This window comes from Elephantulus edwardii, unplaced genomic scaffold (genome assembly GCF_000299155.1).
Source record: "Elephantulus edwardii isolate Elephantulus edwardi_28Jun2011 unplaced genomic scaffold, EleEdw1.0 scaffold00233, whole genome shotgun sequence".
Taxonomy (NCBI): Eukaryota; Metazoa; Chordata; class Mammalia; order Macroscelidea; family Macroscelididae; genus Elephantulus; species Elephantulus edwardii.
In genome coordinates this window covers 2092089-2115459 of record NW_006399983.1, presented here as the reverse complement: position 1 = coordinate 2115459, position 23371 = coordinate 2092089, and the positions used below count along the sequence as shown (strand labels likewise).

Below are 23371 nucleotides of genomic sequence, written 5' to 3'. Positions count from 1 at the left end.
TTGTGGATTAAAGACAAGAGTATAGAAATCCCTGAGTGTAACACTTGACAGAAAATGCTATCCAGTACATCATAGTCTAGTGATTACTGCTGACATCACTGGTGTGCTGTGTATGTGGCCAGTGGACTTCTCAAATGGGTCCAAGAAATACAATGAAAATGTAGAGTTGGTGCATATGGGAGCCTAGGATGTCTACCGTGCAATGTTTTATCTCCTTTAGGACCTTTGGCCTTTGAGCTGCAGCCATGAGTTCTGACTCAGAAATGGCTGTTTTTGGGGAGGCCGCTCCTTACCTCCGGAAGTCTGAAAAGGAGCGCATTGAGGCCCAGAACAGGCCCTTCGATGCCAAGACATCTGTCTTTGTGGTGGAGCCCAAGGAGTCCTTTGTAAAAGGGACCATCCAGAGCAGGGAAGCTGGAAAGGTGACGGTGAAGACCGAAGCCGGAGCGGTGAGTAGTACCCCTGGGACCCACCACTTTGTACTGATATCTTTGTGTTGTCACTTGATTGATACAAATGGCTATTCTCTTGTTATCAGACTCTGACAGTGAAGGATGATCAGATTTACCCCATGAACCCTCCCAAATATGACAAGATCGAGGACATGGCCATGATGACCCACTTGCATGAGCCTGCCGTGCTGTACAATCTCAAAGAGCGTTATGCGGCCTGGATGATCTACGTGAGTGGCCCTCCTCCTTCCAATGGTGCTTCTAGTCTCTCTAATCCGCACTGTACAACCTAGCACTGGGTCGCTTCCATGTACTCCACAGACAGCTACATGATGCTTTCACTAGCAGTTGTTGTTGATGAGTACTATCGAGTCAGAACCAACCAATAGCAGACCTTCCGGTGGGTTTTCAGAGGCAGTTAATCACACTGGAAGAGACTGTCCATCCTTCTCCCATGGAGCAGCTGGCGGATTCAAACCACAGGCCTTTGGGATTGCAGTGAAGTTATTCACCACTAGGCCACTAAACCTCCCTCCTCCTAGTATAACCACTTAAAAGAGCTATTATTGCCATTATAAGGGTCAAGCCAACAACTTGCCAACAATCCCTTATAGCCAAGGAAGACATGGTGGTTTTGTTTCATGGTTGCACACATCACTGGAACAGACATTTGAGGGCTCCTGCCTCGCGTCTCAACCTCATGCCTACATAGTCCCCCCTACTTCAGGTGCACAATGTGCTTATCTTTTAGCACTTAAAAACTGAAGTTTTAATCGCTTGTGCTCTCACTGCTCCAAAAATAACTTATCCCTGTCTTTTCCCTGCTCGTCTAGAATGTTACCTCCTCGGGGAAATCTTTGCTGCTTCCCCAGAGGAGATGTTCTGTCCTTCTGCTTCTGTCCCTGTAGACACATTGCCCTTGTTTTCCTGTGAACATTAATCAACATGTCTCCCCCATAGACGAAAGAGTTTCTCTAGAAAGATCATTGAACCTTTATTTCATTCCCAGTGCCTTGCAAGAATTCTCGGAACATAGTAGGCATTCAGAAAACATGGATGAATTGAATCCATTTGTACTTTTGAACTATGCAGCCAAGGGCTAATATTCAGCTACAGAGCTCTGGTGGTTAGTAGTAAGGATCGTACTGCCAACACAAAGCTATGTGGTTCAAACCCACCAGCTGTTTCACAGGAGAAAATGGTCAATGCCCTTCTATGCTCAATTTTTGTAAAAATTCATTCAATTAGTGAATTGTAAAAATAATAGGGAAGGTCTTTGGTGCTTATTCTTTCTTCTTCTCTTGCATAGACCTACTCGGGCCTCTTCTGTGTCACCGTCAACCCCTATAAGTGGCTGCCGGTGTATAACCCTGAGGTGGTCACGGCCTACCGAGGCAAAAAGCGCCAGGAGGCCCCGCCCCACATCTTCTCCATCTCTGACAACGCCTATCAGTTCATGCTGACTGGTGAGTGGGTCAAGTGATTTCTACGGGCAATCTTTTAAGAACTAAAGCATAAGAGGAAGCGAGTCTAACCAATGTCAATGCAGTCTGTGAGATGGCAGCTTCTATTGATGCTGGCATATTTGCAGGAGGGAAGGCTCCAGAATGGGGAGATTTTTGCAGTTCCAAAGGCCTGGTGGCCCAGGGAGATAAGGAGTTGCACTGCAGACCCGATTTCCTCCTGTGGGATTTCAGCCTCTGAAAACCCACTGGAGGGTCAACTAGGAGTCAGTTCCGGCTTGATGACAATGAAAATATGACATAAGAGCTCTGTTGTTTGCATGTATATTCAGTTTCACACATAGACTCACACAGACAAATAATTTCTATTACCATGAACCAAAATATAGAACAGTGTAATATGACTATGTGGCCTTACTTTTACACAGGACTAATAAATAGTCTTTCCATATTAAGGAAGGCATAAATACCATCACTCTTTCCCCAGAACCAACCAGATTAGGCTGTATATTTGGGGTATATGATGGTGTAAAGACACTTGTACCATGAATCTCCCCAAAACAGTACCTCATTAAGTCAGCTGAAGGCACTTGTTGCACCTTAAGAAAAAGGCTCAGATTTTCTCTTCAGAAAGTAGAAATATCAAAATGGGGTTTCACTTTTCCTTAAAATATGAAAAAACTATGGGTGATCACTTCCAAAGGTGCCACAACAACTGTATTTCTTATACACAAAAATATCTCCAGTTTCCATTTTTTTTCTGTGTCTGATGCAGGCCATGGTCTTTTCTGAGAGATAGACAATGAATAAGACTCACAGAAGAATTGAAACCTTTGAACTGTGGTGTTGGAGAAGAGTACTGCATACCCCACAGACTGCCAAGAGAACAAACAGATATATCTTAGGAAAAAGTACAACCAGAGCAGAATGCTCCTTAAAGACAATGATGGCAAAGCTTTGTCTCTCATACGTTGGGTATTTGGCTAGGAGAGGTTAATCCTTCAGAAGGGGCTTCATTTTGGAAAGGTGGAGGGTCAGTGAAAGAGAGGAAGACCCTCAACGAGATGGAGTGACACAGTGACAACAGAAATGGGCTCAGAGTGTCAGAGATGATGAAGATGGCACAGAATAGGTCAGGGCTCAGGTCTGCTGTTCTTCGGGTCACTATGAGTAGTCTAGGCAGCACCTAACAACAACAATGTAGTGCCCACTGTAAATGTCACTAAGTTAAGCTGCCATTTAACCTCACTGAAGAAAGAAATTAATTTTTGATATTTGGTTGGTGGTAGAGTATTAAAAACAAAAGTTAGGGGCCCTGGAGAATCCAGCCATATGGTCACTTATACTATGGTTTTCAAAGCATTTTTTTTTCCACAACAGAATCTTTTCTTCAAGTGAAATAAGTCTTGGGATACTTGCAAACACAGATAAAAGAGGGTGTGTTCTGTTAAAGTAGGTACAAGTTTACCAGAGGGTGATGACGAAGATGGGCCCCATGGGGAGTGGAGAGGAGCATGATAATATGGCAGGACAAGGAGGTGCCAAGACCTATGGGCTTCAAAACGTAATATGAAAGGTCATTTCATTTTCCTTTATTTACCATATACAATATATATATAAAGAATGCTAAAAGTCTACAAATTTTCCTTTGTAGATCGGGAGAATCAGTCAATCCTGATCACGTAAGTAGTTTTATGTTCAAGTTTCTTTTCTTTTTAAAGTACTTTGGTGTTTACACAAAAATTGAATAGAAAATATAGTTGTTATTGCTGTTGATGGACTTCGAGTCAAGTACGAATCATAGCAATCCTATGAACAGGTATCCATAACCCCCTTCTGTCTCTCACTTTCCTCCTTCTCCACCCATACACAGTCTTCCCTCTCATCAGCATCTTGCAGTGTGGTAGATTTATTGTAATTAATGGGTAAATACTGGTATATTATTAAATAAAGCTTGTAATTTACACTAGCTTTAACCTGTTGTATTGTATCATTCTATGTGTTTTGAAAAGCTTATCTACCATTTACAGTATCATCCTGAATAGTTTTAGTACCTTAAAAGTACCTTGTGCTCAACCCATCTTTCCTTCCCTTCCTTCTGAACTTTTCACAACCTCTCATTTTCTTACTGGCTCCATGGTTTTGCTTTTCCATAATGCTTCCTCTTGATGCTTGAATTAGCTGTCAGCTTGGGGACCTCATCTGATTTGTTTTCTCTTTGACAGCGGAGAATCCGGGGCAGGAAAGACTGTGAACACCAAGCGTGTCATCCAGTACTTTGCAACAATTGCAGTCACTGGAGAGAAGAAGAAGGAGGAAGCAACTTCTGGAAAAATGCAGGTGGGTTTGATTGTCATGGTCAAAACTCCAGTTAAAAAATTCTCGAGGCTCCAATGTGAGGACTGCTCTTCCTTTGCAGGGGACACTTGAAGATCAAATCATCAGTGCCAATCCCCTACTGGAGGCCTTTGGCAACGCCAAGACCGTGAGGAATGACAACTCTTCACGCTTTGTAAGTGCCTTAGAAATGACTATGGGCACTTTTCATGAGTCATAATTTATGGGAGGTTTGGGAACACGTTCTCGGAATCTTTTTCAGTCATGTTATATTGCATCACAGATGTATTCTTTTTCTGTGAGCATGGAATAACATGGATCAGAGCCTCATCTAAAAGGATATGTGTGACTTTTCTCCTCAGTTTTTAAAAAATCTATCATATTGTCCATAGCTAGTTATAAACTTTAACATCAAAGATAAAATTATTTTTACCTACTAATTAGGTATTCCTTCCCCTCCTATCTGATGTAAATATCCCTGGAAATGATTTAATATTGAAACACTATCATCTCCATTATTTTGAGCTTCTCATAGGTTTGGTATTACTTATAATCAAAGTGCTAATTGAATTTTACCTTCAAGGGTAAATTCATCAGAATCCACTTTGGCACCACAGGAAAACTGGCTTCTGCTGATATTGAAACATGTAAGTGTTTAATGTTAAGTTACTGTCAAGTAGGGCTCAGATACCCTTGAAAATAATTTCTGTTTCTTATGACCTATAACATTTACCAACAATCAATTATGAATCTTATGCATTTTTGACTTGTTTGTTTGCTTTTTGCCTAGATCTGCTAGAGAAGTCTAGGGTTACTTTCCAGCTTAAGGCTGAAAGGAGCTACCATATTTTTTATCAGATCACATCAAATAAAAAACCAGAACTAATTGGTAAGAAATTTCATAGCTTCCTTATAAGAAATATAGTATCAGCACCTATGAATGCATGATCCACCCTAGTATTCTACAGATGAACTTTGTTGAGTTTATATTTCATTTTGTTTTTGAACAAAGCCTTAAAACTGTAAAAAAATGTAAATGTGCCCATCACAAATTCACAAGAAAAGCAAAAGCAAAATTGAAAAGACCTCAATATTCTACCACAATGAAATAATGACTATGAAAAGATTTAGATGTATATCATTCTTGTAATTCTTAACCTATTATCTCTATATATAGATATATGAACTTACATAAATTGGATAACCATTACATGTTTTTCTGTAATCTACTTCCCCAACACTGAGTGGTAACATAGTTTTGTCCATGTCAATAAGCATTGTTTTCCATTCTTCAATTTAATGATTGTCTAGTATTCCATCTCAGAATAACTAAACTTAAAGGGGTAACATTTAAAGACATCTAGGTTGTTCCTAAATTGGATTTTAAAGACTAAACATTGCAATTAATGTCTTCATGGGCATAACTTATCCCCTTATATGATTATCTTCTTTGAATTAAGAGCGGTTTATGGGTGTAGGTATGATAGGAGACACACTAACTTCAAACTCAAGATGTTTGAGGATATGCTAAAGAACATTTTCCTTCAAAGATCACCATTCATAATTTAATCAAGCAGCACACAGTACCTAACGTGTCATATAAGATCTATTTTTATTAATAGAATAATTCTATTGATATATGCTCTATTCTATACTTTAGAAATGCTTCTGATTACCACAAATCCATATGATTACCCATTCATCAGTCAAGGGGAGATCAGTGTGGCCAGCATTGATGATCAGGAAGAATTGATGGCAACAGATGTAAGTGAACACAAGAAAATCACAACTGTCATGTTGGGTTGGAGCAACGGTTCTTTGAGATAAAAACCCTGTCTCTAATAGTGAAAAAGAAGCTCTGGTGGCTTAGTGGTAAGGAGCTGTGCTGCCAACTCAATGACAGGTGGTTCAAATTCACCAGTTACTCCACAGATGAAAGGCGATCAATCTCCCATAAAGTTTACAGTCTCTGAAAATGTGCTGGAAGGTCAGCGATAAGTCTGTTTCGACTTGATGGCACATAAAGATAACAGCAGTAGGGGAAAAATATAATCAAGGATGGACATCATCAAGGTGCTACTGAGAGTAAAATAAAAAGATTAAGATATGACCCTAAACCTTTGATAGCCTTCTAAAGAGTTGTAATTTCTGAATTTATCTAAACCACTTTTTCAAAGTCTACTTGCATTAGATCCCCACTATTGTTGTTGTGTACCATCAAGTCAGGACTGACCCATAGCTGACCTTCCGTCGGGTTTTCAGAGGCAGTTAATTGCCTGGTAGGAGATTGTCCATCCTTCTCCTGTGGAGCAGCTGGTGGCCTTGAACTTGAGTGCCTTTGGGATTGCAGTGCAGCTTCTTACCACTAGGCCACCAGAGCTCCCAGATCCAAAATAACAAGTTCCTTCAGTTTGCTATCATTATGCTCTTGTTCAAATTTTTTTGATCATCAGCAGATGTACATATATAATACTTTATATGCTTATAATACTTATAATGCTTTGTGCTGGCTTCTGTCCAACCACATCTCTGTATGCCCAACTTAAGGGTCTCCTTGATTCCTGTTAGTGTTGGTGGTATACTCACCTCAGCTCAATCAACAAATCATGAATGGAATGTGAATTTTAAATAGTAAAGTTTGTGGATCATCATCTAACAGCTACCTTATTGGTTCTATTGACAGAGTGCTATTGACATTTTGGGTTTTACCAATGATGAAAAGGTCTCCATATACAAGCTCACTGGGGCTGTGATGCATTATGGAAATATGAAATTCAAGCAGAAGCAGCGTGAGGAGCAGGCTGAGCCGGACGGCACTGAAGGTACCCACGGGGTCTCTATTTTGTTTCACATTTACTTGAAAATCACATTTTTAACTGGTTACCCTTGAGTTCTCCTGGAATGAGACATCAACTTTTAAGAATTGAGTTTCAAAATATAGCTAAAAAATATATTAAGTGAAGCACTGACATCAGATGGATGATTTGTATAATTTCTAAAGTTCTTTAGTGGAAATGATACATAGGCAAGATCTTGAACTTGGTGTATAATGGGTAAGAATATTAAAAAAAGATATTCTGAAAACATTGAACACAATGGTCATGTTTTATATCTATCTATCTATCTATCTATCTATCTATCTATCTATCTATCTATCTATCTATCTCTGCATGTTGTTGCTATTGTTTTGTGCTGTTGAGTTGGAACCAACCCATAGCTGACCTTCTAGCAAGTATTCAGAAGTAGTTAATCACACAGGAGGAGAGTGCTCATCTTTCTCACACAGAGAAGCTTGTGGATTTGAACTGTGAACCTTAAACATATATGTATTTATGCACACACACACACACACACACACACACACACACACACACACATTCTGGTGGCATAGGGCATAGGGACTTGCACTGCTAATCCAAAGACTACACCTCTCTATGTTTTACTTTGCTTTTAAGGAGTGAGGTTTTTAGAGCCATGTTAACTTTCTTTTCTTCTTAACTGTGATTTAGTTGCTGACAAGGCAGCCTACCTGCAGAGTCTCAACTCCGCTGACCTGCTCAAAGCCCTCTGCTACCCCAGGGTGAAGGTTGGCAATGAGTATGTCACCAAAGGGCAGACTGTCGAACAAGTAGGTGCACAATTCAAATATACCACCAGTGATACAACCACTTTTAAAGTCCTCCAATAACATCAAGAATTCTATCTTTGTCTCTCAAGGTGACCAACGCAGTGGGTGCACTGGCGAAGGCCATGTATGAGAAGATGTTCCTGTGGATGGTCACCCGCATCAACCAGCAGCTGGACACCAAGCAGCCCCGGCAGTACTTCATTGGGGTCCTGGACATTGCTGGCTTCGAGATCTTTGATGTGAGTTAGCAGGTGCTGGGATTTTACAATGTTGTTGTTGCTATATGATCCTATGAACAATGGCTCTGGACTTTACCCTATCCTGAGTCAACCTCACAGTCTCTGACAAACTTGACCCATTGCCATAGGCACTATGTTGATCCATCTCATCCAGGGTCAACAAGGCTGAATTTGTGAATATTGTTGCTGTGTGTTGTATTGTCAGAACTGACTAATAGCTTGGAATAACAGAAGACTCTAAAAATGTTACAAAGCAAAATAGGACTGGCATAAAAATATTAAATTCGTACAATATATTATTATATATTGTAAATATGTGGAAGAGAAGAAATAACTTATAACTACTTGTATGCTCCATGATTTATTCATCACAAGTACTTCTTTTATAAAACACAAATGGCAACTTTACACATAGACCTCACCAGCTGGAATGCACAGGAATCAGATTGACTACATCTGTGGAAGAGATTGTTGGAGAAGCTCAATATCAGTAATCAAAACCAGACCAGGTGCTGATTGTGGAACAGACCATCAATTACTCATGTGCAAGTTCAAGACAAAGCAGAAGAAAATGAAAACGAGTTCATGAAACCCAAAGTAGGACCTTGAATCTATCCCCTTGGAATTTAAAAAACATAATGTATATAAACTTTGTAAGCAAACCAATTAAAAAAATAATGTAAAATAGAATGTATATGAAAGTTTATATGAAGTAAAATATTAATGAAAGATTGTAGAAAACAATATATAGGAATGAAACATACTGTAAAGGAATTATGTGAAAATTAATAAAAATATTTTAAAAAAATCATCTTAAAAATAGCTTTGAAGTGTTGAACACCAATGACAGAATATCAAATGACTTGTGAGATGAGACTAAGGATATTTTCCATGAAGCAAACAAAAGGTCACTAAAAAGACATAGGAGAAAGAAAAGACAGAAATGGATGTCAGAAGAGACCATGAAAACCATACTGGCGCACCAAGAAGCAAAAACAAATGGAAAAGATGCTGAAATAAAAGAACTGAACAGAAGATTTCAAAGGGCAGCTCGTGAAGACAAAGCAAACAACTAAAAGAAAAAGTGCGAAGACTAAAACAAAGAACTTGCTCAGAATTTCTCAAGCTGAAGAAACTGAAAAACAAACTCAAACCTTGAGCTGCAATACTTACAGATGCTATGGGAAAAATCTTGAATGATCCAGGAAACATCAAAAGAACATGGGAGGAATACACAGAGTCACTGTCAAAAAAAAAAAGTTGGACAGCACTGAAATATTTCAGAAAGTACCATATGATCAAGTGCCAACGATAAAGAAGGAAGACATTCAAATTGCACTGAAGGCACTGGCAAAAACTAAGGCCCCAAGAATTGATGTGATACCTATTGAAATGTTTCATATGATAGACATACTTCTAGACATGCTCACCAGTCTATGCCAGGAAATTTGGAGGACAGTTACGTGGCTAACTGCTTTGAAAAGATTAATGTTTGTTCTCATTCTAAGAAAGGTGATAGAACAGAATATGAAAATTATGAAACGATATAATTAATATCACATGCAAGCAAAATACTGCTGATGACCATTTGAAAACAGCAAGAAGAGTAACAGAGAACTGCTAGACATGAAAGGTGATTTTAAAAGAGGCCATTGTACCAGGGATATCATTGCTGATGTCGGATGGATCCTGCCTCAAGGCAAAGAATACAAGAAGAATGTCTATTTTTGCTTTATTGACTAAGGAAAGGCATTTGACTGTGTGGATCATAACAAGTTATGGCCAACATTGAGAAGAATAGAAATTCCAGGACACTTAACTTGTGCTCCTGTAGAATTTAGACCAGGAGTTTGCCAGTAGAGCAAGGGAACACTGCATAGTTTAAAATTAGGAAAGGTGTGCATCAAGGTTGTATCCTTTCCCCTATTTAATATATATGCTGAGAAAATTACCAGAGAATCTGGATCCCATGAAGAAGAATGTGGCATCAGGATTGGAGGAGGATTCATCAATAACTTTTGATATGCAGATGACACAACCTTGCTTACTGAAAGTGAGTAGGACTTGAAGTACTTTCTATAGAAGATTAAACATCACAGTTTTAAATATGGATTGCATCTCAACATTAAGAAGACAAAAATTCTCGCCACTGGACTAGTTGTCAACATCATGATGAATGGAGAAAGGATTGAGATCGTCGATGACTTCATCTGACTTGGATCCACAATCAATGTACTTGGTATCAGCAGTCAAACAGAGCAAGAGACATGTTGCACTGGGAAAGCCCAAGGTCAGGGACCTCTCCAAAATATTGAAGAGCAATGATACCAGTTTGAGGGCTAAGGTATGCTCGATTTTGGCCATAGTCTTTTCAGTCACTTGCTGTGTATCAGAGAACTGAACTGAGTATGACAGAAGAAGAATTAATGTCTTTAAACTGTGGTGCTGGAGAAGGAATGCTGAATGGATTGCCAAAAGCACAAACATATGTTTTGGAGAGCATGCAGCCAAGGTGTTCCCTGAAGGCAAAGATGATTAAGTTTTGCCTCATACTTTGGGCATGCTATTAGGAGAGGTTACTCTTTGGTGAGGGACATCATGTTTGGGAAGGTGGAGGGGCAAACAAAAGAAAGATCCTTGACCAGGTAAGTTTGACAGTTACTACAGCAAAGGGCTTGAGTGTGTCAGAGATTATGAGGATGGCACAGAATAGGACAGTGTTCAGACCAGTTGTTCATAGGGTCACTATGAGTCACACTCAATGGTACCTAACAACGACAACAACAACAACTTGGGTGAGTAATGAAAACTGAGGAAAAGTTAGTGATTTAGAGTGAGCATTTATCAATACAATCAATTACTAATTCTCCTCATTAATGTGGTGACATGGTATAAAAGTTCATATTTAAGTAAAGGATGAATTTCCCTTATATTCTCTTTGTTCCTATACATAAAACAAAACTTGCCAATTTCAGAAAATACATAAAAACTCAAGGAAAAACCTTCCACAAAATTTACAACTATTTTTAAAAATTCTATCTAATCACTAATATTAACATTTTAGTGAAATTTCAGCAAACAGAAGTCTATGTTGCCATTACTGCACATTATATTTGGTATATTGATTTTTTTAATTTCACATTAAAAAACAGAAGTGGCAATTACTGTTCACCTGAAATGACTCCTATGCAGTAAAGTCTTTTCTGAGTGAGCCAGACAGCCAGCTTCTAATAGTTTACAGGGTGAGTCTTAAATAAGTTGATAGAAAACTATCAGCTTTCTGAAAAATACAGAAAGAATGAAAATTAAATATTGTATTATTAAATAGGACTCAAGAAAACACTTGCATAAGTGAGTGAAAAAGTGGGTAGGGGGTAATTAATAATATACCATTAGATTTCCTATAAAATAGCAGCAAAAGACAACAATAGACTCCATATGCTTCCAAAACTTCTAGAAATTTCACCCTGGAACTTTGGAACTCTTTTCAGCCCAGTGATTTTTGACACCTACAACTGAAAATCAATTTGGCACATATTTTTAAATGGAAAGGCCTGCATAAAGGATATTCAATTCACATAAAGGAAAAGTAAACCCATGTGTTCATTTAGTTTAACAGCCTGGAGCAGCTGTGCATCAACTTCACCAACGAGAAACTGCAACAGTTTTTCAACCACCACATGTTCGTGCTGGAGCAGGAGGAGTACAAGAAGGAAGGCATCGAGTGGACCTTCATCGACTTTGGCATGGACCTGGCAGCCTGCATTGAGCTCATCGAAAAGGTTAGTTCAGCCTTTCAGAAAACATTTTTTGTGTGTGACAACTATATGATCCACTGAATCCTAATTTTATTCTATAGACAAAAAAGATGTTTCAATAAAATGAGAATGTTGTACTTGTGGCCTGTTTTCCAGCCCATGGGCATCTTCTCCATCCTAGAAGAAGAGTGCATGTTCCCCAAGGCCACAGACACCTCCTTCAAGAACAAGCTGTATGAACAGCATCTTGGGAAATCTTCAAACTTCCAGAAGCCCAAGGTGGTGAAAGGGAAGGCAGAGGCCCACTTCTCCCTGATTCACTACGCTGGCACCGTGGACTACAACATCACTGGATGGCTCGACAAGAACAAGGACCCCTTGAACGAGACTGTGGTTGGGCTGTACCAGAAGTCTTCTATGAAAACTCTGGCTTTCCTCTTTTCCGGAGCACAGACTGCTGAAGCAGGTAACTCTGGCATCTAGCAGTTCTTGTAGGTATCATAAAACATGGCGCTAGGTCAAGGGTAGTGAGATCATTTCTAGCTTTAGCACAAGAGTTACAGGGACAAATATTTCCTTTCTTCAGGCTTTGAGTAGATGCAAGCTAGGCTTTCCCAGTTCTCTCCTGTTTCTTCTATATCTGCTAGGTATTGATTATCTGGAGATATTCAAGGAATTAATAGCAAAATATTGCTGCCTCTCAAAGTTAGCTTTTATTGATGATAGTATTTTAAGTTAGTATGTCCTGAAATACCTGAATAATAAGGAATCCATCTATATCTGGTGAGGGGAATGCCCTTTATCTCATTTCCCAATATTGCAGTAATCTCAAAAATAGATGCACATTTAGTTGACAGATAAGATTCACTCAGGGTCAAGAATGGTCAGGAGGGTCTCAAAATGTTCCACTGATAAGAAATCAGAAAATAACAAGTCTTTCTGACAATTTAGAACTGTATGCCAATTTAGAAAATGCTATTTTCTTCTTCTTCTTTTTTTCCTTCTTTCTTTCCAGAGGCCAGTGCTGGTGGCGGTGGGGCTGCCAAGAAGGGTAGTAAGAAGAAGGGCTCCTCATTCCAGACCGTATCTGCCCTTTTCAGAGTAAGGAACAACCCATCTGCCACACTCCCCTGTGACTCTGGGAATGTGTTTTGGAAAGCACAGGATCTTTTTTTCCACAAGTCATTTAGGAAAAGCTGGCCTTAATGACCTAGCATAGCTGGCCTGTTGGTCTGGCATAAGTGAGAAGGACTTTGAACTATTCAATATGTAATAGCTCATCTTTCACTCTAAGCCAAACAATGAAGACTATTTTACAGGAAATTCCATAAAACTGAATACTCTGCCATTCATTATCTAGCTAAGTGATGAAAAGAAGCAATGGCATGAACTCAGAGTCTAAAATACACCAGGCAGACCAATGAAAATATTACTACAGTGACTGTAATGAACCTCAGTGGTGTCCTTGCTCTTAAGCTCATTAAATCCTTGCTTATAACTTGGAGGATTAGCCTCTTTACAGATAATCTTCATGCCCTAACATTGATAGAGATGAAGAGATGGGAATCTATATTTGGTAGAAAAATGGAAAATGTGGTACTGTTTTTCATTTCCATACTGGAGAACTATAGTTTAGTTGAAGAAAGAATGATCCTACAGTATGTGAAAACAGTGGCTTTTTGGATGCATGTGTAGCCAGAGACCAGGGTATTAAGAAGGATGGTGCTTGTTTAAACTGAGAAGAATCACATGGTAGGTTGTTTTAATTCTTGCCAACTCCACTGGAGAAAAGATACTGAAGGGGAAACTATCTCAGGCGAGCACCTTAAAATGATAATGCTTGATCAGAGGTCACTCAACTCAGCTACAAACAATGGTTTTAAATCAGCAGCTGCTCCTAGCCATGCCCAGAGTCTGTACTAACAGAAGTTTTCCTAATTTTATAGGAGAATCTAAATAAACTGATGACCAATTTGAGGAGTACCCATCCCCATTTCGTGCGGTGCATCATCCCCAACGAAACCAAAACTCCTGGTAAGATGTTCTGGAGTGAAAGCATAAAACATGGTGGCCCTGGCCCTTTGTTTGGAGTCCAGCAGTGAAATGGACGTGTCTTTTCTAGGTGCCATGGAGCATGAACTGGTGCTGCACCAGCTGAGGTGTAACGGTGTGCTTGAAGGCATCCGCATCTGCAGGAAAGGGTTCCCCAGCAGGATCCTTTATGCAGACTTCAAACAGAGGTCAGACTCGTCAAGGCTCATCCTGACATTTAGTGGGAACAAAACCATTTACTGTCAAATAGATCTCTATTTGATGTGTTTAATTTGCCACAAAGAGGAATACACAAAGTAGAGGCTTTCAAATACTTTTAAAATACATGTCATATAGCATTATATTAGTATGTTGATTCTTTTAATGGAATTCACCATGCTCATTGGCTTAGAACATAGTTCTGCATGTTAACTTGAATAACTAAAAGAACTACTGTTTCTGAGTGTTAGATATGGATAAAAAATCTTTTTGCTTAAGTGCCTTAGAGTCATAGATGACCCATAGAGACTGCTAATGAAAGTCTTGAAGACAAAACTTTCATCTTTTTTCCAAGTTTGTTGACTTTCCAGAGGCCAGTTGGATAGCACTCCTGCTTCGAAGCCTGTTTTATTTGGGAGATCCATAAACAGGCCCGACAGCTGCAGGTCTGAGGGCTCAAAAGCTTTTTTAAATATGAGACCAAATCCAATCAGTTCACACCCTTTTGCGAGCAGTAGCCACACTATAGTCTTAATCCCAAAGCAGAAAACACAGTTTGGCAGAATCTGGCCATTCCACTCATCTTCCCAGCCTGGAAATAGCCCCAGACTGGCAGCCAAAGCCTTTTAAAAATAAGAGGCCAAGTCCAATCTGCTCACAGATTTTTTTCCTGCCACTTACATGGTATCATATATCTTCATATTTCATATACTACTTTCCCAGTGTTGTTCAGGATCAGAAGGCATATGACACAACAGTACCTTCTCATACCTTCCTCCCACTCCTCTTGGGAATCAAGAGAGAGAGAGAGAAAGAAAGAGAGAGAGAGACGGACAGTTGCTGGGTGGCAGATGCAGGGAGTGGGGTCCTTCCTAAACCTGGCTCTGGTGCCGTTGACAGAGTGCTTGATCCAAGGCACTGTAGGAAGAAAGGAGCCTTTTATGTGGTTTGATTTTATGTGATTAAGATGTCTTCCCATACCTAAAATGTACTTTATACTGTTTTGTTGTTGTTTTCTGTCAAATTGGAAGCGACCCATAGCTGAACCTCCAGCCGGTTTTCAGAGGCAGTAAATCGAATGAGAAGAGATTGCCCATTCTTTTCCTGCTAAGCAGCTGGTGCAGTCAGACTGTGTACCTTCAGAATTGCATCACAGTTTCTTACAGGTAGACCACCAGAGCTCTCCTCAGAAAAGACTTTCTTCCTTAATTTCAGGACCTTAAAAACCAAATGCACCTTGTTAGGATAACACGCTGCATTTTATTACTGGACATTTACACTCTCACACAAACAACAGAATCACACACACACACACACACACACACACACACACACACACATTCATATTTTTGAGAACAAAGTCTGATGAAAATAAAAAATAGTTTATACTAAAGTGACTATCCATGTAAACAATGCCTACTTTGTGAACAAGACTAATAATAAAAGAGCTTTAGTTTTTTAAGGCTCATTTAATGTCTGGCTACCATTAGTGTCATGGACTTCTAGGAAAACAAAGAAGTTCATCCCGGAGGGGGTAGAACCAGGCTGCTCCTTAGAGGCAATGATTCGGAAGCTTTGTATGAGATACTTTGGACATGTTACAAGGTGGGATCAGTCCTTGGATAGGGACATCATGCTTGGGACCGTGGAGGGACAGTGCTAGAGAGGGAGACCCTCAATGAGATAGATTGACTCAGTGACTGAGGCAATGGGAGTGGGTGAGTTAGAGATAATAAGATTGGCCCAGGACAGAGAAGCGTTTAGGGCTATTGTACATAGGGTCTCTATGAGTCACAGGTGACTCGACAACACATAAAAAACAACAGCCACAACCATTAATGTCAGCAGTAAATCAAATTAGAAAGAAAACAAAAATATGTTGGCTTTAACAGGTACAAGGTCCTAAATGCAAGTGCCATCCCTGAAGGACAATATATTGACAGCAAGAAGGCTTCTGAGAAGCTCCTTGGATCCATTGACATTGATCACACCCAGTATAAATTTGGTCACACCAAGGTAATAATAATTCCCTCCATTTCACTTGATGCATGTCTTGCCCCTTGGCATTTCATGTAAAGTTAATAACGTGGAGCCTTGCTTGTCTGCAGGTCTTTTTCAAAGCTGGCCTTCTGGGGCTCCTGGAGGAGATGAGAGATGACAAGTTGGCCCAGTTGATTACTCGCACCCAGGCCATGTGCCGAGGGTTCTTGGCAAGAGTGGAGTACCAGAAGATGGTAGAGAGAAGGTATAAAAGGAAATTTATTTCTAAAAATCTTCCTTCTTCAGAAATACATGTGGGGTAGCTAACCATTGAGATTAGATATAAGTCCATCAAAGTAGGAAGGAATGAATAAGACTCTTGTAATAAATTAGACATATACCTTTACTTGAAACCCTAAGGTGATGATAACCATCATGGAGTATATTTTAAATTTTTAAGTTAAAAATCTCAGACAAATAAAGTGTATATGGTTCTATTAATAAGAGAAAACACACCAGGACATAAGAGGAAACAAACTATTACCCTAGCACTTAATTTTAATACAAATTTACTGGGTGAACCATTAAGTAAGGGACACTGAACTACATGTAACAAACAATATTTTGCTGTGTTTTATAAAAGATGCAGAAACAAACTCCTCTACGATCATTGCTATTATTAATCTAGCATGAATAGGACTATTGAGAGCATATATCTGTGAAAGATTTTTTCCCTGAGTACATTAATGAGTAATTAATACACAGCTTTCTGGTGAACTACTTTGATGGAGTAACTGACTTTAAATACTACTGAATCGGATAGCTCAAACTGTAGGATGCAGATGACTAGAGCCCATAGTGAGAAATACGTTTCATATTGTTGCCTAGACAGTAGCATATATGTGTGCATATGTATATAAAAACAATTTACATGAAAATAAATGGCATGTTTTCTTGTCACTTGTAATCAATTATATATTTTCTAGTGTATTCTATGCCACTAAAATAGTAAATTTAAGAGAATAATAATAAACTTTCATGATGCCCCTCAATCTTTGCTCTTCTGGATTTGTTAGAAAGAAAGAGAGACACAGGAGGAGAGCAGACCCTGGCCCGTTCACGGGGAGACTGCATCTCATCTCCTCAGTGTCTCATGTGCATCATTCACATTTCAGAGAAGCCCTCTTCTGCATCCAGTACAACATCCGAGCCTTCATGAACGTCAAGCACTGGCCCTGGATGAAGCTGTTTTTCAAGATCAAGCCGCTGCTGAAGAGTGCGGAGACAGAGAAGGAGATGGCCACCATGAAGGAAGAGTTTGCGAAAACCAAAGAGGAGCTCGCCAAGTCAGAGGCCAAGAGGAAAGAATTAGAAGAAAAGATGGTGTCACTGTTGAAAGAAAAAAATGACCTGCAGCTTCAAGTTCAATCTGTGAGTAGTAATGGCACAATGAGTACCACTAACTAGGATGAGAGTTTGTACTGGCCAACTACAGAGAGTGGGCTGAACTGTAAGCACAGGGGACACGGACTGGAGTGAGAAGGTGAATGCATTCAGATGGCATTAATAAAGGCTCACTCTATTCCTTCACTGGCCAATAAGTGTCCCCAAACCAGTACTAAGGCAATGAGCCACAGCCATTCTGCATAACTCGGTCAAACCACATGATTTATAGGTATATGTGGGTGCTGCACAGAGTTAAGCCCTTGATTACTAGTCAAAAGGTTGGTGGTTCCAATCCCACCAGAAGTGCCTCAGAAGAAAGGCCTGGCAAACTGCTCTAGAAAAGGCACCACTTTTAAAATCCAATCGTGTAGTTCTAGTCTGCATCCAGGAAGTTGCCAAGAATCAGAACTGACAGCAACTGAACTCTGGTGGCTTGACTGTGAGGAGTTATCCTGCCAACCCAAAGGCACAGGGTTAAAATCCAGCAACTGCTCCATGGTAGAAAGATGGGCAATCTCCTCTCATGAGCTTTACTGCCTCTGAAAATCTGCTGAAGAATGAGTTGGCTCCACTTAATTGTACACAACAACAACAATAATATAATCATGACTTCTTTTCTATTTAAAGATAATCTATAAAAGTGGTTTTAACATGAAACAACCCTAAACAAAATACTGAAGAGAGGTTATTACAGATAATTATTTTAGGCACAAAAATATCCTTGAATTGCTAGATATCCATGAGTCTATAATCACAATATGAACAATTTACACTGGGAAGTATTCTAGATTAAATTTGAGTAATTGGTTATTACTGGTTTTTATTTATTATTGATTTTGGAAACTCTTAATCACCTTTTGAATGTATCCCACAGTCATATCCCATCATGCCACACTTAGATTACTGCAGCAGAACTAAATTTTTCTGGCTCCTCTCAACCTCTCTTCCCTTCTGTCCAGCTGTTCACTTCCAGATCAATCATTCTAGAACTGCTTCCATCAATTCTGATATCTCATTTCTAAGATTTTCTCACTTGGAATAAACTGGATTGGTCTGGTATAATGTACTTATCACATGGTTATATATTTTTTTTCCTAGTTGATTGAGATTAATTTATTCTGTCAAGCCTCGGCAGTGTTATAACTGCGAGATTCCAGAAGGGCAAAGCTATTTCTTTTCTGTACTTCTCGCTCAAATATATCCCGACTCTGCTGTCTTTGGAGAGTTACTCAGAACCTGCCCCATACCCACTACACGTTCACTTCACTTAACATCCATGACACATTCTGCAAAAGAAGATATTATGTGACTTAGAAACTGTGCAAACACTATATTACACACAGGCAGTCACTGGATTACAAATGAACTCCATTCCTAAATCTACTGTTAAACTGAATTTGTACAGAAGGCATAGTTAGTTATGATCTGCATTTAAAATTAGTTCATCAGAAATTTATCTTAGTATATAGTGTACATTTCTATGGGCAGCAAACATAGAAGTAAAGTACTTTATTTAAGTATTTCAGGAAGTAAATACTTCTAGAAAATACTTCCAGACTCACTAAAACAGTTTTAATATAATAATACAGTAATAACAATTTTAATATTTCAATGACTATTGCATAGAAATTCCCGTCTGTCATTATGAACCTTACATACCTATAACTTGTTTTTTTAGAACATTGTTTCTTCTATAACTTTTAATGTCATTGATTTTACAAGAGTGAGAGTCTGAAGGCATATGAGTTACAGCACTAATGTTTTAATGAATGTTGTAATGTCTATTAGTTATTGGGAACCACTGTATGTACTTGTAACTTTTAATATAAAAGACTTTACAAGGGTTGGGACTATGAATGTACACAAGTTCGACAGTGCCTAAACATTTTATTATTTAAAGTAGTCAAAGGATGATCACTAAGGGGTATATATTCCATTATATTTTCTCTCTCATTCCCAATCCCAGTTATTGGGACCATAGCATGCTGACAGATTTTCTTTTTTTATGACATTATACTCATATTGAACCAAGAACATTATAGCAAGGACCCCTTCATCACTACATCAAAACATTTTCAGTAATGAATGTATCTTGAATTTTTCCATTTAGATGCCTTTTCCTTCTTTTTCTATGCCATACAATAAATTTATTTAGTAAAAGCAAATCCGACCCATATCTCAAGATCAAACTCAAATACTATCTCTTTCATGCAACTATATCTCTGATCAAACTTTTCTGATGTCTATGTCATTGACTGTTTTATATCCTAATGATGCATTTGGGAGCAGTTTCTAATTATTGTGGAATGAACTCTTTGGTCGGGATAGGCTACCTCAAACATTTGATATATTTTGGTTTTCCCACAAAGTATTTTCATAATGCAAGTAGTTTATGGAAAAAAGTTTAAGACATAAATAAATTAATGTAGGAAACCCAAAGAACCAACAGCAGAAACGTACATGGTTATAATTGTGAAATAGTTTATCCTTTCACGCAAATTTTGATCTTATTTCCAACTCTAGGAAGCTGAAGGTTTGGCTGATGCAGAGGAAAGGTGTGACCAGCTGATCAAAACCAAAATCCAGCTCGAGGCCAAAATCAAAGAGGTGACTGAGAGAGCTGAGGATGAGGAAGAGATCAATGCTGAGCTGACGGCCAAGAAGAGGAAGCTGGAGGATGAATGCTCAGAGCTGAAGAAAGACATCGATGACCTTGAGCTGACATTGGCCAAGGTTGAAAAGGAGAAGCACGCCACTGAGAACAAGGTGCGAGTCATATACACACAATGTTTTTGTGTCTATGCTTTTAAAATTGTGGATTGAAGCATAAAACTGAACCCACTGATTTATGTATTATTACATTGAATGCAAAATCTTTTTCCTTCCTAAGGTGAAAAACCTCACAGAGGAGATGGCGGGCCTGGATGAGACCATAGCAAAGCTGACCAAGGAGAAGAAAGCCCTGCAGGAGGCCCACCAGCAGACGCTGGATGACCTGCAGGCGGAGGAGGACAAAGTGAACACCCTGACCAAGGCCAAAATCAAGCTGGAACAGCAAGTGGACGATGTAAGTCTAGTATTATCTAGAAAATTAGTTTCTTCTCAAAAAAAGCTAAGCATTCCTTCTGACTCTGCACTATCAATGTCCAGCTTGAAGGGTCCCTGGAGCAGGAGAAGAAACTTCGAATGGATCTAGAAAGGGCTAAGAGGAAACTTGAGGGTGACCTTAAGTTGGCCCAAGAGTCCATAATGGATATTGAAAATGAGAAACAACAATATGATGAAAAGCTCAAAAAGTAAGTATTGGAGAAACTGGCTCTCAGATGGCTTCCCAATGTTAGATGTGGACTAAATTGCTGTCCTTTGCTACTTTTCAAAAAGAAAAGAGTTTGAACTTGGCAATCTGCAAAGCAAGATTGAAGACGAGCAGGCCCTTGGTATTCAACTGCAAAAGAAAATCAAGGAGTTGCAAGTAAGTGAATGTGTCCCTCTAGCCCAGCTCAAAGAGGCTGTCAAAGGTATGGCCTGGGAAGCTGAGCTGGTGCTTGTCACCATTTCCAGGCCCGCATTGAGGAACTGGAGGAGGAAATCGAGGCAGAACGGGCCTCCAGGGCCAAAGCTGAGAAGCAGCGCTCTGACCTCTCCCGGGAACTGGAGGAGATCAGCGAGCGTCTGGAGGAAGCTGGTGGGGCGACTTCAGCCCAGATTGAGATGAACAAGAAGCGGGAGGCCGAGTTCCAGAAGATGCGCAGGGACCTGGAGGAGGCCACCCTGCAGCACGAGGCCACAGCGGCCACGCTGAGGAAGAAGCACGCGGACAGTGTGGCTGAGCTTGGGGAGCAGATCGACAACCTGCAGAGGGTCAAACAGAAGCTGGAGAAGGAGAAGAGTGAAATGAAGATGGAGATCGACGACCTTGCTAGTAACGTAGAAACTATCTCTAAATCCAAGGTACTATGGGAAATGGTTATTATTAAGAATAATTTGTCATGTATATATCATAATTTGCACTGGGCACTTTATGAATATTATGCCATTTATTATTAACAATAATCCAAGAATGTGGAAGAAAACATTGTTTTTTAAAAACAATTATTTCCTCTTAACATAGAAAGAAACTGAAATATTAAGAAGTTACTTACATATATTGCCATGTCACACAAATATTAAATGAAGACACCAGCTTTTGATCACAGTTCACTGGCATTCTCTAGGTCTCCAATTGAAGAACACAAGTCTTCAATATTATCTGATAAGCAAAGTTTCATTATAAAAACAAGGCAAGGAAGTAGATATGAATATGCTTTTTGGAAAAAAAAATACATTATAATCTGGATGAAATTGTCCCTCTAGAATATAATCTGCAAATTTTTGTATTAATATTGAATAGGACTTCCATTTAAGGCAGCTATTCTAAAATCTAAAGGAGAAATATATTTTACATGCCACATGACTATAACAAACTTATTGGTTATTATAAATCAAAATAATAATTTCCAGTTCTTGTCTCACAAAGACCAGTAGCTTAAAAGGGCTTCATACACTTGCACTTTTTGGTCTTAGGGAAACTTAGAGAAGATGTGCCGCACCCTGGAGGATCAAGTGAGTGAACTGAAGTCAAAGGAGGAGGAGCAGCAGAGGCTGATCAATGACCTGACCACCCAGCGAGGACGCCTGCAGACAGAATCTGGTAACTTTCTCCTCTTCTCCAGGGTCCAAGAGTGGAGCTCTTGAGTAGGGACAAATGATTGGTGAAGGAAGAGCCTAATCAAAGCAGCTAAAAACATATTGTTCATGTCACCTCAGACCCTCAACATATGAGCAAGGTCATTTTGGGATGATGTTGGAGATAAAAGCTTCAATTGGATTGAGTCAAGCTCTGTTCTAGAAATGCCTTGAAAAGGTGGTTAGAAGGAGGTGGAACTCCTGCAGGCGTTCAGAGTTTTTAGTTCAGACTAAGTTGCCTTTTATCTATTTATCTCAGAGTGAAACACGTTCTGGATACAATTATGGACAATTTTCACTAGACATTCTAGCTCTCTTCTTTGATCGAACAAAAAGAAATCACTAAAATAGGCACAAAATCACATAACTTGGGAAGAATTAGCTATGGCAAGAACAAATAGGATTTATGTATTCATTTAAAGAATAATTTATTCAGAATAATGTATGTTCACCATGTTGTTGTTGTTATGTGCCGTCGAGTCATTTGCGACTCATAGCGACTCTCCCGACAATCTGCTCTGCATACAGGTTGAAAAGGTGTCTGTGTGCCTGTGTGTGTGTGTGTGTGGTTCAAACCCCAACCTTCTAGACAAAACTGGGCATTTAACTGTTTGTGTCTGTAGTCTGAAAGTATCCAGTACAAGGCAAATGGCACAGTAAAAAAGAAGGCTAGGATTTAGGGCAAACCCCTTGGGTTAACAGCACACTGATCCGGCCATTCACGAGTTGCTGTTGTTGTAAGTTGCCATTGAGTTAGCCTGAACTTGTCGTGACCTTACATAGAAGAGAATGAAATGCTCACCATGCACTTGGCCACCAGGTCATCTCTCACCACTGTATTGGACAATATTCGACTGTAATCCAAAAGGTCTTCAGTGGTTACTTCACAAGTAGATTAACCAGCCTTGCATCCTAGTTCGTCTCAGTCTGTAAACTCCACCAATACCTGTCCACCTTGGGTGACCCTGCTGATAACTGAAATGCTGATAGGGTAGCTCCCAGCATCATAGAAACACAAGCCACCTCAGGATGACAAACTGAAAGCTAGGCGGTAGATTGACTATCTGTTGTTATTGTTGTTGTTATGTGCCGT

General features: G+C 39.4%; 1 protein-coding gene across 1 annotated transcript in view; it reads left to right on the top strand.

The window, feature by feature from the left end:
• Nucleotides 1-245: 245 nt before the first annotated feature.
• Nucleotides 246-23371, top strand: part of MYH2 (myosin, heavy chain 2, skeletal muscle, adult) — a 34609-nt gene continuing 11483 nt past the window's right edge. The window contains exons 1-26 of the mRNA XM_006898579.1: nt 246-449; nt 539-682; nt 1762-1918; nt 3570-3597; nt 4141-4255; nt 4335-4427; nt 4836-4899; nt 5043-5141; nt 5913-6016; nt 6936-7074; nt 7762-7880; nt 7970-8119; nt 11731-11901; nt 12034-12343; nt 12893-12978; nt 13824-13911; nt 14000-14117; nt 16020-16143; nt 16236-16372; nt 17283-17538; nt 20077-20319; nt 20444-20620; nt 20704-20849; nt 20935-21025; nt 21115-21504; nt 22117-22243. Of these exons, the coding sequence (XP_006898641.1) occupies nt 246-449; nt 539-682; nt 1762-1918; nt 3570-3597; nt 4141-4255; nt 4335-4427; nt 4836-4899; nt 5043-5141; nt 5913-6016; nt 6936-7074; nt 7762-7880; nt 7970-8119; nt 11731-11901; nt 12034-12343; nt 12893-12978; nt 13824-13911; nt 14000-14117; nt 16020-16143; nt 16236-16372; nt 17283-17538; nt 20077-20319; nt 20444-20620; nt 20704-20849; nt 20935-21025; nt 21115-21504; nt 22117-22243 (3880 nt within the window). The remainder of the gene's footprint in view (nt 450-538; nt 683-1761; nt 1919-3569; nt 3598-4140; nt 4256-4334; nt 4428-4835; nt 4900-5042; nt 5142-5912; nt 6017-6935; nt 7075-7761; nt 7881-7969; nt 8120-11730; nt 11902-12033; nt 12344-12892; nt 12979-13823; nt 13912-13999; nt 14118-16019; nt 16144-16235; nt 16373-17282; nt 17539-20076; nt 20320-20443; nt 20621-20703; nt 20850-20934; nt 21026-21114; nt 21505-22116; nt 22244-23371) is intronic.